This window comes from Corticium candelabrum, chromosome 11 (genome assembly GCF_963422355.1).
Source record: "Corticium candelabrum chromosome 11, ooCorCand1.1, whole genome shotgun sequence".
NCBI lineage: Eukaryota > Metazoa > Porifera > Homoscleromorpha > Homosclerophorida > Plakinidae > Corticium > Corticium candelabrum.
Window position 1 is genome coordinate 4037581 of NC_085095.1, and position 11519 is coordinate 4049099.

At 41.5% G+C, this 11519-nt stretch overlaps 3 protein-coding genes across 3 annotated transcripts; 2 read left to right on the forward strand and 1 right to left on the reverse strand.

Moving 5' to 3' along the window:
- Positions 1-194: 194 nt before the first annotated feature.
- Positions 195-3049, forward strand: LOC134187500 (lipid storage droplets surface-binding protein 1-like). Its single transcript, XM_062655637.1, has 7 exons — positions 195-458; positions 523-605; positions 1269-1727; positions 1794-1946; positions 2267-2440; positions 2528-2641; positions 2708-3049. The coding sequence occupies exons 1-7, from the start codon at positions 260-262 to the stop codon at positions 2879-2881; spliced, it is 1356 nt and encodes a 451-aa protein (XP_062511621.1). The 5' UTR covers positions 195-259; the 3' UTR covers positions 2882-3049.
- Positions 3050-3125: 76 nt separating this feature from the next.
- LOC134187502 (glycerophosphodiester phosphodiesterase 1-like) lies at positions 3126-7173 on the forward strand. Its single transcript, XM_062655640.1, has 5 exons — positions 3126-3532; positions 6235-6340; positions 6570-6659; positions 6729-6940; positions 7017-7173. The coding sequence occupies exons 1-5, from the start codon at positions 3141-3143 to the stop codon at positions 7171-7173; spliced, it is 957 nt and encodes a 318-aa protein (XP_062511624.1). The 5' UTR covers positions 3126-3140.
- A 118-nt stretch (positions 7174-7291) lies between these two features.
- On the reverse strand, positions 7292-11489 carry LOC134187501 (lambda-crystallin-like). The gene is made up of 7 exons (XM_062655638.1): positions 11400-11489; positions 10629-10709; positions 10535-10562; positions 10106-10474; positions 9281-9475; positions 9090-9195; positions 7292-7518 (listed from the first exon to the last, which is right to left on the reverse strand). Exons 2-7 carry the CDS (start codon positions 10685-10687, stop codon positions 7292-7294), a joined length of 984 nt encoding a protein of 327 aa, XP_062511622.1. The 5' UTR covers positions 10688-10709; positions 11400-11489.
- Between the last annotated feature and the right edge of the window lie 30 nt (positions 11490-11519).

Below are 11519 nucleotides of genomic sequence, written 5' to 3' on the forward strand. Positions count from 1 at the left end.
TAAAATTGCTAATTTTTAAATTGTAGCCGCAATACGGTTGTATCACCTAAAGTTTAGAAGCCACACATTACAATCATTACTTCATTTTGGGAGTAATTGAGGACCTATGGCCCACCTACGCCGTAACCTTATCCACGTGTCCCGGGCTAATAAATGTCACAGGTCAAGTTGCGTCATTGACGTCATATAAAAACTTCATTCTTTCGCGTTTGTGCCACTTCTCATCAGTGTTTCTGCTGACCGTTGGAGCGTTCGAGTCATGTCGATTGAAGTGCGTGAAGAGGGTATCGTTACTCGCGTCACCAACCTGCCAGTCGTGAGCCTCGCCGTTGAGCGAATTGGCGCCTGGTATGGAGGAGCAAAGAAGGCTCCTCTTCTCGGCCACGCTTTGAGAGCTGCCGAAAACGCTGCCGGAAAGGCAGTCCAAGTTGCCCAGCCTGTCGTGAATCGACTTCCCAGTCAGTTAGCGTATGACGTCATGCATGGGTAGTGAAAGTCACGTTCTTTTTGTTTTTGCTGAAGCTGACAAGGTGGATTCTATCCTTTGTCGTACACTGGATACGCTGGAAGCAAAAGTTCCTCTGGTGAAGGAGACTCCCGATGAGGTAAGAAAGCTTTTCCTAGAATATGTTTTAGGTTTGGAAGACATGGGTCAGAGGTCAGGGTTTTTGTTGTTGCATCAGCTGACCTTTGTCTGGGGCTGGGGTTTAACAACACCTACACTTCATGTTGGAGTGAAAAGCACTATTACATTTTTTTCTTTCATGTGATTACTGCATGGATGAACATGTAGTAAGTTAACTTGGTAGGCAAGCTGTGAATCATGCAATCGATAGGAAAGTAGAAAGTACTGTATTTGTAAACATCGGATATCTCAATACGTGCATTCTAGTTAAGCTAATGGACTTAAATTGAAAAGTCACTGTTACAAACTTCCAAGTTGTTTCTCATTTATGAGCCAAAGAGTTTTCTGTTGGCAAGTATGGTCTACTGATGTGACATTATGGTAACCTGTGTGGCACAGTGTACAGTATAGTTACATGGCATGCACAGTACTGTACCAGTACATACATGCACAAGGAAATTCAGCTCATTTGTAAGCCCACGGCTTTAAGACAACGTCTGGACTTACATTCATCTGAAAACCGAGGGCTTAATAGGAGTTGAATGTGAACTTGCAACATAAATCAATTGTGTGTGTGTGTGTGTGTGTGTGTGTGTGTGTGTGTGTGTGTGTGTGTGTGTATTTACATTGTTTGTGTTTACAGATGCTCCTTCGTAGCAAGGTGTTTGTATCTGAAAATGCCACTGCCCTCAAGGAGTCCTTTCAAAGCAGGGTGGCATCTGTCCAGCAGAGCCTTAGCGACAAGGCTACTGCTGTGAGTGAGCTTCGTATGGTCCAAGCTGTTGTCGTTCCTGTCAAGAGTGGCCTGGATTCTGCCATTTCTATCAGTGAAAATGCTGTCGAGTACTTTCTTCCTGAGAACACAGATGATGAAGACGACGACGACAGCGATGACGACCTGGACGACAAAGATGAGGATGACGATGCTGATGAGGAATCAAGCAACAAGGATAGTAAGGACAAGACCGGGTATGTCAGTCGAGTGGGAATAATTTCCCAAAAGCTGAGGAAGAGATTATACAAGCGAGCCCTTCAGCAGATCAGGCACGCACAAACCAGGACCAAGGAGGCATTGGAAAAGCTCAAGTTCAATGTCGACTTGGTATGTTGGTATACAATCAAACTGTTGCATGTATTGATGTAATTAATAGTTGTGGTTGTTGGTTAGATCCAGTATGCTGAAGAGAACCTTGGGTATCCTGGGAAAGTGATCAGTCAGAGTGCCAAGACAACACAGGCTGCATTTTGGGCTGTGGTTTCTCCTGACGAGGAAGGAGAAGGAGAAGGAGATGAGGACACGTCAAGTGAAAGTGGTAAAATGGTAAGTAGAGAACATGTTCTGAAATATGATGTCAAAGTTTGATTTGGTAGTCTGTCTCTGTCTGTTTGTGTGTGTGTGTGTGTGTGTGTGTGTGTGTGTGTGTGTGTGTGTGTGTGTGTGTGTGTGTGTGTGTGTGTACGTACCTACATCGTGTGTTTGTTACTGTAGGTATGTCTGTATGTATTGTATGTATTCCTGTGTGTTTGTGTGTTTTTGCATTTGTTGTTTGTTTGCCTGCCTGTGTTTTTGTCTGTCTTTTCATCTGCTTTGTTGTGCCTTACTCCTATCATTAAATGTTTTGCTAATTGGCTGCTTGTCAGGCTGATTCAAGCAAGGCAGTTTCTGTTGTCCGCTACCTTGCCAAGAGAGTGCGAGGTGGGTATCAAGCAATGGCACGTGCGACTGAGTATCTTCCGTCTGGTCTTCACACTCTTATCGATTCTGTCAAACAAGGAGCCGCTCATACTATGGAATTACTGCATGTTGTCTCACAGGTTTGTTTGTTCATCATCTCTATATCTCATTGTGTTGTTTGGTGTGCAGATAATGTAGAGTTAACTCAATTTTGTGTATATGTGCAGCTGAAATCACAGCCTGGCGAAGATGCCAGTACGTTATCTCGTATTTCAAATTTGGTGGGTCTTCTTCTTGCTGCTTCGGAGTATGTTGGTCAACGTGTTTCATCACTGCTGAAGGTAGACAGACATTACATTTGTATGTAACAGTACGTATTGTTGAAATCAATGATGATTGCTTTCTAGAGTCCTCAGGATGATGAAGCGGAGGAATTTCAGTCATCGACGCAGTTTACCGTCCGAGCAAGCTGGCCGTTGTTGAAGAAGTCAAACAAGCCGCCATCTCTGGATACCGCACAAAGTGAAGACGAAGAGATGGAGGAAGATGACGATGAGGACAAGCGTGATAGTGATAATTGAAGCTGGTACTGAACCTCTCACACTGTTAGTTGTGTTACTATGAACTGAAAGTTGCATATTAGCAACCTGTAGTGCAGTTGTTGTGATTGATGATACAGTGCAATGAAATACGTTGTGTTAGCTGAATTCCATTACTGGGTCATCATAACAGATGTTGTTTGCGCTTCCTGGCGTGCTACGACGCGTGTGACCAGCACACACTTGCTCTAAAGCATTTAGTCTGTCTTCTGTTGTGTTGTCAGTCTAATACGGGTTCTCTATGTTCAATCGTCGACGCAATCTGGTAATGTACGTTCTCAGTGGGGCGGTTTTAGCTGGAGCGGGCGTGCTGGGCGTGACCTACTACAGTTTGCGTCTCCCCAGGCCGGCCAAGCAGCTCGTTGAAGAGTTGGTGCCCGCTGAAAGAGGATTGGTTGTCGCTCATCGAGGAGAGTCTGTTGACGCCCCCGAGAACACGCTGGTGGCGTTCAGACTGGCGAAGAAGAATAAGGCGGCTGGTGTTGAATTTGACTTGAGTTACACGTCGGATGGGCATGCTGTTTTGCTGCATGACGACGACGTTGATCGAACAACTGATGGCACCGGTCCTATTGACCAGTTGACGCTAGCGGAAGTGAGACAGTTGAATGCAGCTTACAATCACAAGTACAGGTATCATTAGGAGTTTACCTTGGGAATGTTCTATGCACAATTCAAATAATGCTAACATACACTGAGTGTGAAAATCACAGTTGTGTGAGTGCTGTTGCGTGATAGACTCGTACCCAGTCCTCCTCCCATTTGGAACAAAACGCACGTGCCAAAACACGTGGAGTGGTCGCAAGGAGGAGGACTGGTACAGTCTAGTTGCGTGCATGTACAGTATCAAATCAATTTTTGTGACTCTGATGTATATATAATGAAGTGGTGTGTGTGTGTGTGTGTGTGTGTGTGTGTGTGTGTGTGTGTGTGTGTGTGTGTGTGTGTGTGTGTGTGTGTGTGTGTGTGTGTGTGTGTGTGGGCATCAATCAGGACAATTGGGAGTTAAAGGGTCTGATCGTTTGGTTTGGAGGATGAAAGTGTCATCTGGTCTGGAGAAGTTTGAGGATGACAGAATGAAAAAATTAGAAGAACGACGACACATGCATCAGCAAATGGCACAAGTAGTAACTACAAGTCAAAGTGTAGTATGCGCCATCTGTCATCGCGATTGTCATTCTCGTATTGGTCTCTATGCACACGAACAAGCACACAAGCAATGGTTGAATTCTAATCAGTAGAGAAGTCGTGAACTCGTACACGAGTAGCGGACAATGAATGTGTGTGTGTGTGTGTGTGTGTGTGTGTGTGTGTGTGTGTGTGTGTGTGTGTGTGTGTGTGTGTGTGTGTGTGTGTGTGTGTGTGTGTGTGTGTGGAAGGCTGTACAGTAGAATTAATCATCACGGATCCAACTTACATATTTGTTTTGGTGACCTGTCAAAAGCATTTGACTCTGTACCAAGACATGCTCTCACTAACATTCTCAGATATTCTGGCATGGAAGATGAAGTGGTTAGATTGTTTGTTGACCTGCACGATTGTACAGGTTGTGTTGTACCAAATAGGTGGAATCTCATCATGGTTTGAATTAACCACAGGTACCAGTCAATGGTGTATGTTGTCTCCAATCTTGTTCAATTTTTTTATGGACAAAATTGTGCATGAGTCTCTGGACAAGATTAAGATGGTGGCATTGAGGTTGCTTACAAAACAGATGGTGGCCTATCCTTGAATTATTGAGTAAAACGTGATGGGACACAAAATCAAAGCTCCCACGTATGCTGATGATTTGGCTCTAATAGGTACATCAGATAGTGAGTTGCAACAGATGGTGAATGCTTTCCCCATGAGGCATGTATGAAATGGGGTACTGTATTAGGATCATGAAATACTAGAATTCTGAGCATTGGTGCTGAAGAAGCAAACATCTCGATAGCTGGTCTTGTTCTGGAAATGTTTCTGAATTTGCTATTTGGGCAGCATTGTGACTAGAGCCTGGTTCACAACGTTGACACGTCGGCGTCAGACGTTGACATTGAGATTGACTTTTTCACAATATTTGCAAGATGCGACGCACAGATCAGATGGTCAGAAACTTGAGTTGAGCGCGCTTAACTTAAACGAATACGAGTTACTGTTCTGTTGCTTCTTCTACTGCATAGTAAATGCAAGAGAATATTCAAACATCAGGAAGAAAAGAATGGATCACAAGAATATTTCGAAGTCGGCAGGAAGGACAATTTCACAGGCATTTTCGTTCAGTCTTAAGTGTTTTTAATCATTCGACCGGATTTGCCAATAACACAGGTAGTTTCTTATGGATTCCACCAGCGCTTCATCCGTTGCTGTTCTTGGATATGTTTTGTAGTTCTGGATGTGTGCTTTTGATTGGTTGAAAATGGTCATGTGCTTCTCGTTGATGCTGAGTACTTTCGGTTGTTGACGATAGAATAGAATTTGGTTCAATTCCAGCTTCAGCATCAACATTGTGACACTAGTATGTTCACAATATTGACGTTGACGTCAGCGTCAATATTGTGAACCAGCCTTAAGTCTGGGGATTGTCACACAGAGATTGTTGAACATATTCTGAAAACTAACAGGACGTTTTGTTCTTGTAAACATAGAGTTTTCACAAAATCTAGGATTTAGCGAGAACACAAAACTGCGAGTCGTTAGGTCACTAGTGATGCCAGTTTTATTATATGGCTGTGAGACTTGGGCAATCACTCAAGTAGATATTCGAAGACTGACCACTTTTCATATGCCCTGTATTAGATCTATCTTGGGTGTTACAAGACTGAACAAGATAAGAAATACCATCAATTTGAAATCTGCCAAGGAAGAACCAATTGAACGTCAAATTCAACATCAAAGGTTACAGTGCTTAGAACAAATGAATGTCTCTTGTCCACAAAAGTTGTTGCTGAGAGGCAAGTTCCATAATGTACATGAAACGCCTTTAGCATGGTCCAAAGAACAGGTGGGTTGATACCAAACAATGAGACCTGGTGTCATTGAATTTTGACCTGTCACAAGTAAATGATCGCACTTCCTGGTGGAAACGTTTGTGATGCCAAAGCCCATAGTGGGTACTGATGGAATTCCAACGTTATAGGTGTGTGTGTGTGTGTGTGTGTGTGTGTGTGTGTGCGCGCGCGCGCGCGTGCGTGTGTGTGTGTGTGTGTGTGTTTGGCTAATGCAATTTACAAGAATTGTTAGTGTTGTCAGATTACAGTAATACAATTTTGGACAGGAACAACAAGCCGTTGTCGTTACAATTGAACAAAGAATACAAACCAATGCAACATGTGCAATGCAAATTTCGTTTTTAGAGATAAGGTTGGGACAGTCCAGATACCAATTCTTGAAGAAGCTGTGCAAGAGTGCCTCCGTCTCAATCTCACCATGTTTATCGATGTTAAAGGAAATGCAACCAAGGTACTCAATCATAACGCAGCATTAAAGCTTCTTAAAGGAATAGCTAAATTGCAATTGTTTGCATTCACATCTTATGCTGAGTCTTAACTCTCTTTTTGTCTAAAGCTTGTTCCCACGTATGGATATGTATTATAGATAGACTTTAATATATCAAATTATAATGGCTTTAGATTAGTTAAAACAGATTTTTGTATAACATTAGTAATCCAGTTGGCTACTTTTGTTTCAGTCTGCAGCTGTTCTTAGTTCTATATTCCGACAATATAATCTATTCAACAAAGCTATTGTCTGTTCATTCAGCCCATACATTGTGTACAAGGTGACACACAGCACTCACTTGCCCATAAACAAGGAACCTTTATTCATTGTTTGAATGTTCGTTTTCTAGGTAAAACAGGCTGAACCTCGCATAGTAACAGCCATAACACATCGCAAATGGTTTCTCAGTGAATCAGTTATCGGTCGGCCACGTTTCAGCAGTTCTATAAAGCACTATCTTGCAGTGATAGCAGATATAATTCTCGAGTGGAGTATACACCACTGGCTTTATGACATATGTGGCTGCTCAGTTGTCCTCATGCATCGACACATGATCAATAAGTAAGCGATCAATTAACTAATCACTGTCTTTCAATGTTGTTGCGGAGAGTAATCTTGTTGTCTTTGTTATTTCCAGGGACTATTTGTTGTCATGGAAGGAGAAAGGTGTACGTGTGGTGGTGTGGACTGTCAACTCAGCTGACGAGAAGCAATACTTCCATGACACGCTGAAGGTTTCATATATGACAGATTGCACACGACCAGGTGCAGACTGTGCAAATCAGACAACATGACAAATACATACAGCAATACAAGGAAATTGTACTGATTGATATTATTTATATCTTTGAATGTGAGAAAACAGCTATAGAATCAGTATTGAGCTTGCTGGTAACACATCATCTAAAGTTCTCACTTCTGAATGTCTTTACCAGCCATTTCTTTCTTGTGTACGGCTAGTGCAGCTAGTCTTTCATCTCTCCACTTTCTACGTTTGTCAAGCTCTTTGACTGGAGTCCTTGCTTCCATAGCTTGGTTCACAGTGTCAAGTGTGGGGCCTGATAACTGACGAGCTGGAGTTTGACTCTCACACACGGTTGTGATGTTTGCACCATAGCGATGGCAGTAGTCATTTACACCTGCAGAGTTAATTAACAAGAACACTGCAAGAACTGTGTTAGTCATTTAGGCAGGCAGACACACAGACGGAGAGACAGACAAAAGGTAGAAAGATTGTCAGACAGACAGACAGACAGACGAACTTTATATAGTTACCTTGCTAGCATTGTATTATAGATGTATGTTTGAAATAAATGTTATTTGACAGACAGACAGAGATAGACAGACAGAATCTTGAATTGGATATTGCTCTAGCACATCCCTGGAGTAATGAAATAGAAGGTTTATCAGCTACAACTCAGAGAGCAGCGGCAACCAGCAGAGAAAATCTAAAGACCAAAAAGTACAACCAGGAGCTCTTGCCTGGAGTTTTCAACCAACATTTGTGCCTATAGTCTTCGAACATTTTGGCTGTTGGGGAGAGAAAGCTAAAGACTATTTGAACAAACTGTCACAGCTATCAAGAGACGAAGACGGAAATCCAAATGCATTAACCTTCAAGACATACTGGAGATGTGTTTCTGTGTGTCTACAATGATTAAATGCTAGAGTGATTGACAGAAAAATAAAGAAGATTGTTTCAAGAGACAGCCACATAAACATAAATAGTCGTAAGTAGAACCAAGCCCTATTGGCTTGGGTAGTATTTAGTGCTTAGATGGTGTATAATAGTTCAATGTTTGAAAATACATATGTATTGACGGAAAGACAGACAGATAGACAGATAGAGAGACAGACAGATACACAGACAGTTTTCAGGCCTTGTGGCCTTGGAATAGATAAACATGAAAGTAGCTTGGACATTAATGAACAATTACAGAGGTTCATGACAGACAGACAGAAAGACAGCCTGTCTGGGCCCTGTTTTTCTGTGACATTTAATACAGCGATGCAATGTAAGTGTGATTTGCATGAAATTATCAAGATTAGGTCAGTCTGCAGTAACAGTCATGCCCTAGATATATACTCTCTTCAACTGGTTGGTTGGTAGATGTGACTGGTATGGCAGTAGAACGTATGGTTGTTGACTGGTATGTTGCGCTAGTAGAACGTTTGGTTTTAGTTGTTGCTTTAGTGTGCTTAGTGTGTTATTTATGGTTACAGGTATATATGATTTGAAAAGACAGACAGACACAGACAGACAGACAGGTACTTTATTCTCATAAAGACTCTACTTGTAAATATGCTAGGAATTTGTGAAAGCAAACCAGTCCTTTCAAAGAACAATGTCATAGATTAACTAATGGACTTGGCCTTGAATGTCAAAGTCAAATAATCTATCTAAATCGCCATGAGTAGGCGACAGTTTTGAAAGTTTTCTGAGGACAGACAGACAGGCACACAGACAGACAGACAGACAAATGTGCATGGTTTATTAGGCTACCAAAAATCTGCAAAACATTATTAATCAATGTTCTCTTTTGGTCATATGGATGACCTTCCATGACACCCAACAGCGATTTTCACCACATCGTTGTCTACAGTTTAATAGAAAAGCCGGTCTTTCCTGGGGCATCACCTCTACTCATAGACTACTGGGAGCATTCCAAACAGCAGTCAATCTAAATACAATTAATTATGAGGATCATACCTTGTGCATTTAGATGCATGACTTCAAATATGCCCATGAATGAATAGCGCGGTGCCAGACCCTCCACCATAGCTGTATCCACATCTTCTGGGGAACAAATCCCATCCTATATATATATGTACACCCACACCCACACACACCAATAGTGATTATGGTGTACAACAAGCCAACGTCCATGTTGTGACTTTCACCTCAACGAGACGCCATGCTTCCATTATAAGAGCATATTGGAGACGGTTGAGAATAAAGCCATTAGCTTCCTTCTTTAGTGTAACAGGTGATTGACCAATTTCAGTCATGAGAGATCTTGTGCGTTGTATCACAGCTGGGTCAGTCCATGGTGCAGGTACAAGTTCAACCAATGATATATAATACGGCGGATTCACCTACAAAAAACATGAATCAAATTCTTACTCTTCCATATAATAAGTAATGGAAAGAAAAAAGCTCCCAAGACAAAGGCAATGCGCAACGTAACCACTATTCAAGGACGGGGTAGCAGCTCATAAGTTGGGGCATGAAAGGACAGTACTTGAACTGTGAGGGTATACTGTTTGCTTACAAAAATAAAGGTTGCGCTCAAAGCTAGGGCAGCTGATCCTCCAGCTCCGAGGCCACTGTTCCTGGTTGGGGTGTTCGGGTACCTCCAGCATCCCCAGGTCAGCTGTCGCCCCTGTAATACTTATTATTGCCATCTTTCAATCATTAGTTTCAAGTACAGTATCTCAATTCATCTTTGTCATTAATCAATTAATCTTGCAGCCTCCACAGTTTGTAGTAGCAAAATGCTCTCAGAGAGCTCAATTAACAGATTTCCAGTTCAGTACAACCCTTACTTGAATAATCGCAAAGTCGACTCAATCCTTGTGCAACCTGTGAAATTTGTACAGCAAACTGAAAAACAACTTCCAATTGAAGCCATCAGTACCTGCAAACTATGCAATAATATTTATTGTATTTATACTCTCATTACTGACGTCTCTCTATTAAAGTTGGGTAATATGCAAAAATATTACCGGATGAGCAACAATGCATTGACTTCTGTGCTTGAGCTTCTCCGTAAATTTTGATGGAGATATACACGATGTCGAACTGGCTAAAACAACCATATCACTTGCCAATTCATCAAGGCTTTCAAATACTTTCTTCTTTAACTCCACATTTTCAGGCACACATTCTTGGATGTGGAAAGCACCCTCCATTGCCTCCGACAATTGACTGCAACCAGTTATCCGCTGGTGAACCTCAGACGACGTTTGACCATCACCGAGAAGACCTTTTGCCTCCATAGTGGACAACATAGGCAAAGTCGCCTCAAGTGCACCTTTCACTTGATCAGCATCAATATCATAAACACAGACAGAATAGCCTGCTCGTGCAAACAGCTATCAACAAAAAAACAATTAAGAATGGACTATTAGATAATATCTGATTGGACGATTAACCATTGCCCAGCATCTTCCAATCAAGCCACTAGACAAAATAAAAATTGTGAATTTTATGTGTATGGTAAGCATATGTACCCAAGAGAAAAACCACCTTCCAATGATGGCAACACGACTGTCTGATTTGATAAACTTTGGTTTGCTTTCTGCCATCAATAAACTAGCTGTTCTATAACTAAACATGATCAATATAATATTGCTACAGCAATTATTACAATAGTATGTCTACGTTATAAATGCACAAAACTCTAATTTCAATAAACAACTTAATTAATTGAATGAAAGCAATAATTTTTAAAAATTTGGCAATCATTTCCAATTGACAACTTTACCATTAATTAATTAATCTAAATAAATAAGTAAACGTCGCAGATAAATAAGAAAACAGTAAAGTAAATAGACTATCTACAAATACATCTCTCTAGAGCAGTGGTTCTTAACCTTGTTGGAGGTACTGACCCCCACCAGTTTCATATGCGCATTCACCGAACCCTTCTTAATTGGAAAAATAAAATTCAAAACATAGTTATAGGTATATATTTTACTGGTGCACAAAATGAACCGTGCATCAACATCAGTGTTCAAAGAACAAAACCATTAAAACATGATTTTCACACAAAAACAAAAACATAATAATGAATATTTACTGCAAAGCGGGGCGTGTCATCACGAATCATATGAGTCGGGTGTGTGTCTTGACCTCCGCCGAACCCCTGAGACTGACTCACCGAACCCCTGGGGTTCGATCGAACCCAGGTTAAGAACCACTGCTCTAGAGTCTACTCCTAGACCTAGATGGACCAATATTGTTGCCAAACGTGCACAAACACGATTAAACCTGTCTAAATCAACGATAAAAGATAACCTCGTCAATCTCAAATAGACTATCGTGCCTCACAATGACGACAATACGCTTCAGCAAGCTGTTTCACAGCTACACAACGCTCACGTGAGTTAGATTGATCTTAACCACCGGCAACGCCTT

What these genes read in the sequence shown, in the direction of transcription:
- LOC134187500 (XM_062655637.1), top strand. Translation starts at nt 260, where the DNA reads ATGTCGATTGAAGTGCGTGAAGAGGGTATCGTTACTCGCGTCACCAAC. An exon ending in TGTCGTGAATCGACTTCCCA is followed by an intron (nt 459 to 522) that starts GTCAGTTAGCGT and finishes TTTTTGCTGAAG; the next exon opens with CTGACAAGGTGGATTCTATC. An exon ending in CAAGTGAAAGTGGTAAAATG is followed by an intron (nt 1,947 to 2,266) that starts GTAAGTAGAGAA and finishes GCTGCTTGTCAG; the next exon opens with GCTGATTCAAGCAAGGCAGT.
- LOC134187502 (XM_062655640.1), top strand. Translation starts at nt 3,141, where the DNA reads ATGTTCAATCGTCGACGCAATCTGGTAATGTACGTTCTCAGTGGGGCG. An exon ending in TTAAAGGAAATGCAACCAAG is followed by an intron (nt 6,341 to 6,569) that starts GTACTCAATCAT and finishes CTTTTGTTTCAG; the next exon opens with TCTGCAGCTGTTCTTAGTTC. An exon ending in CATCGACACATGATCAATAA is followed by an intron (nt 6,941 to 7,016) that starts GTAAGCGATCAA and finishes TGTTATTTCCAG; the next exon opens with GGACTATTTGTTGTCATGGA.
- LOC134187501 (XM_062655638.1), bottom strand. Translation starts at nt 10,687, where the DNA reads ATGGCAGAAAGCAAACCAAAGTTTATCAAATCAGACAGTCGTGTTGCC. An exon ending in AATGCATTGTTGCTCATCCG is followed by an intron (nt 9,476 to 10,105) that starts GTAATATTTTTG and finishes TGTTTTTTGTAG; the next exon opens with GTGAATCCGCCGTATTATAT. An exon ending in CATGCATCTAAATGCACAAG is followed by an intron (nt 7,519 to 9,089) that starts GTATGATCCTCA and finishes TTAACTCTGCAG; the next exon opens with GTGTAAATGACTACTGCCAT.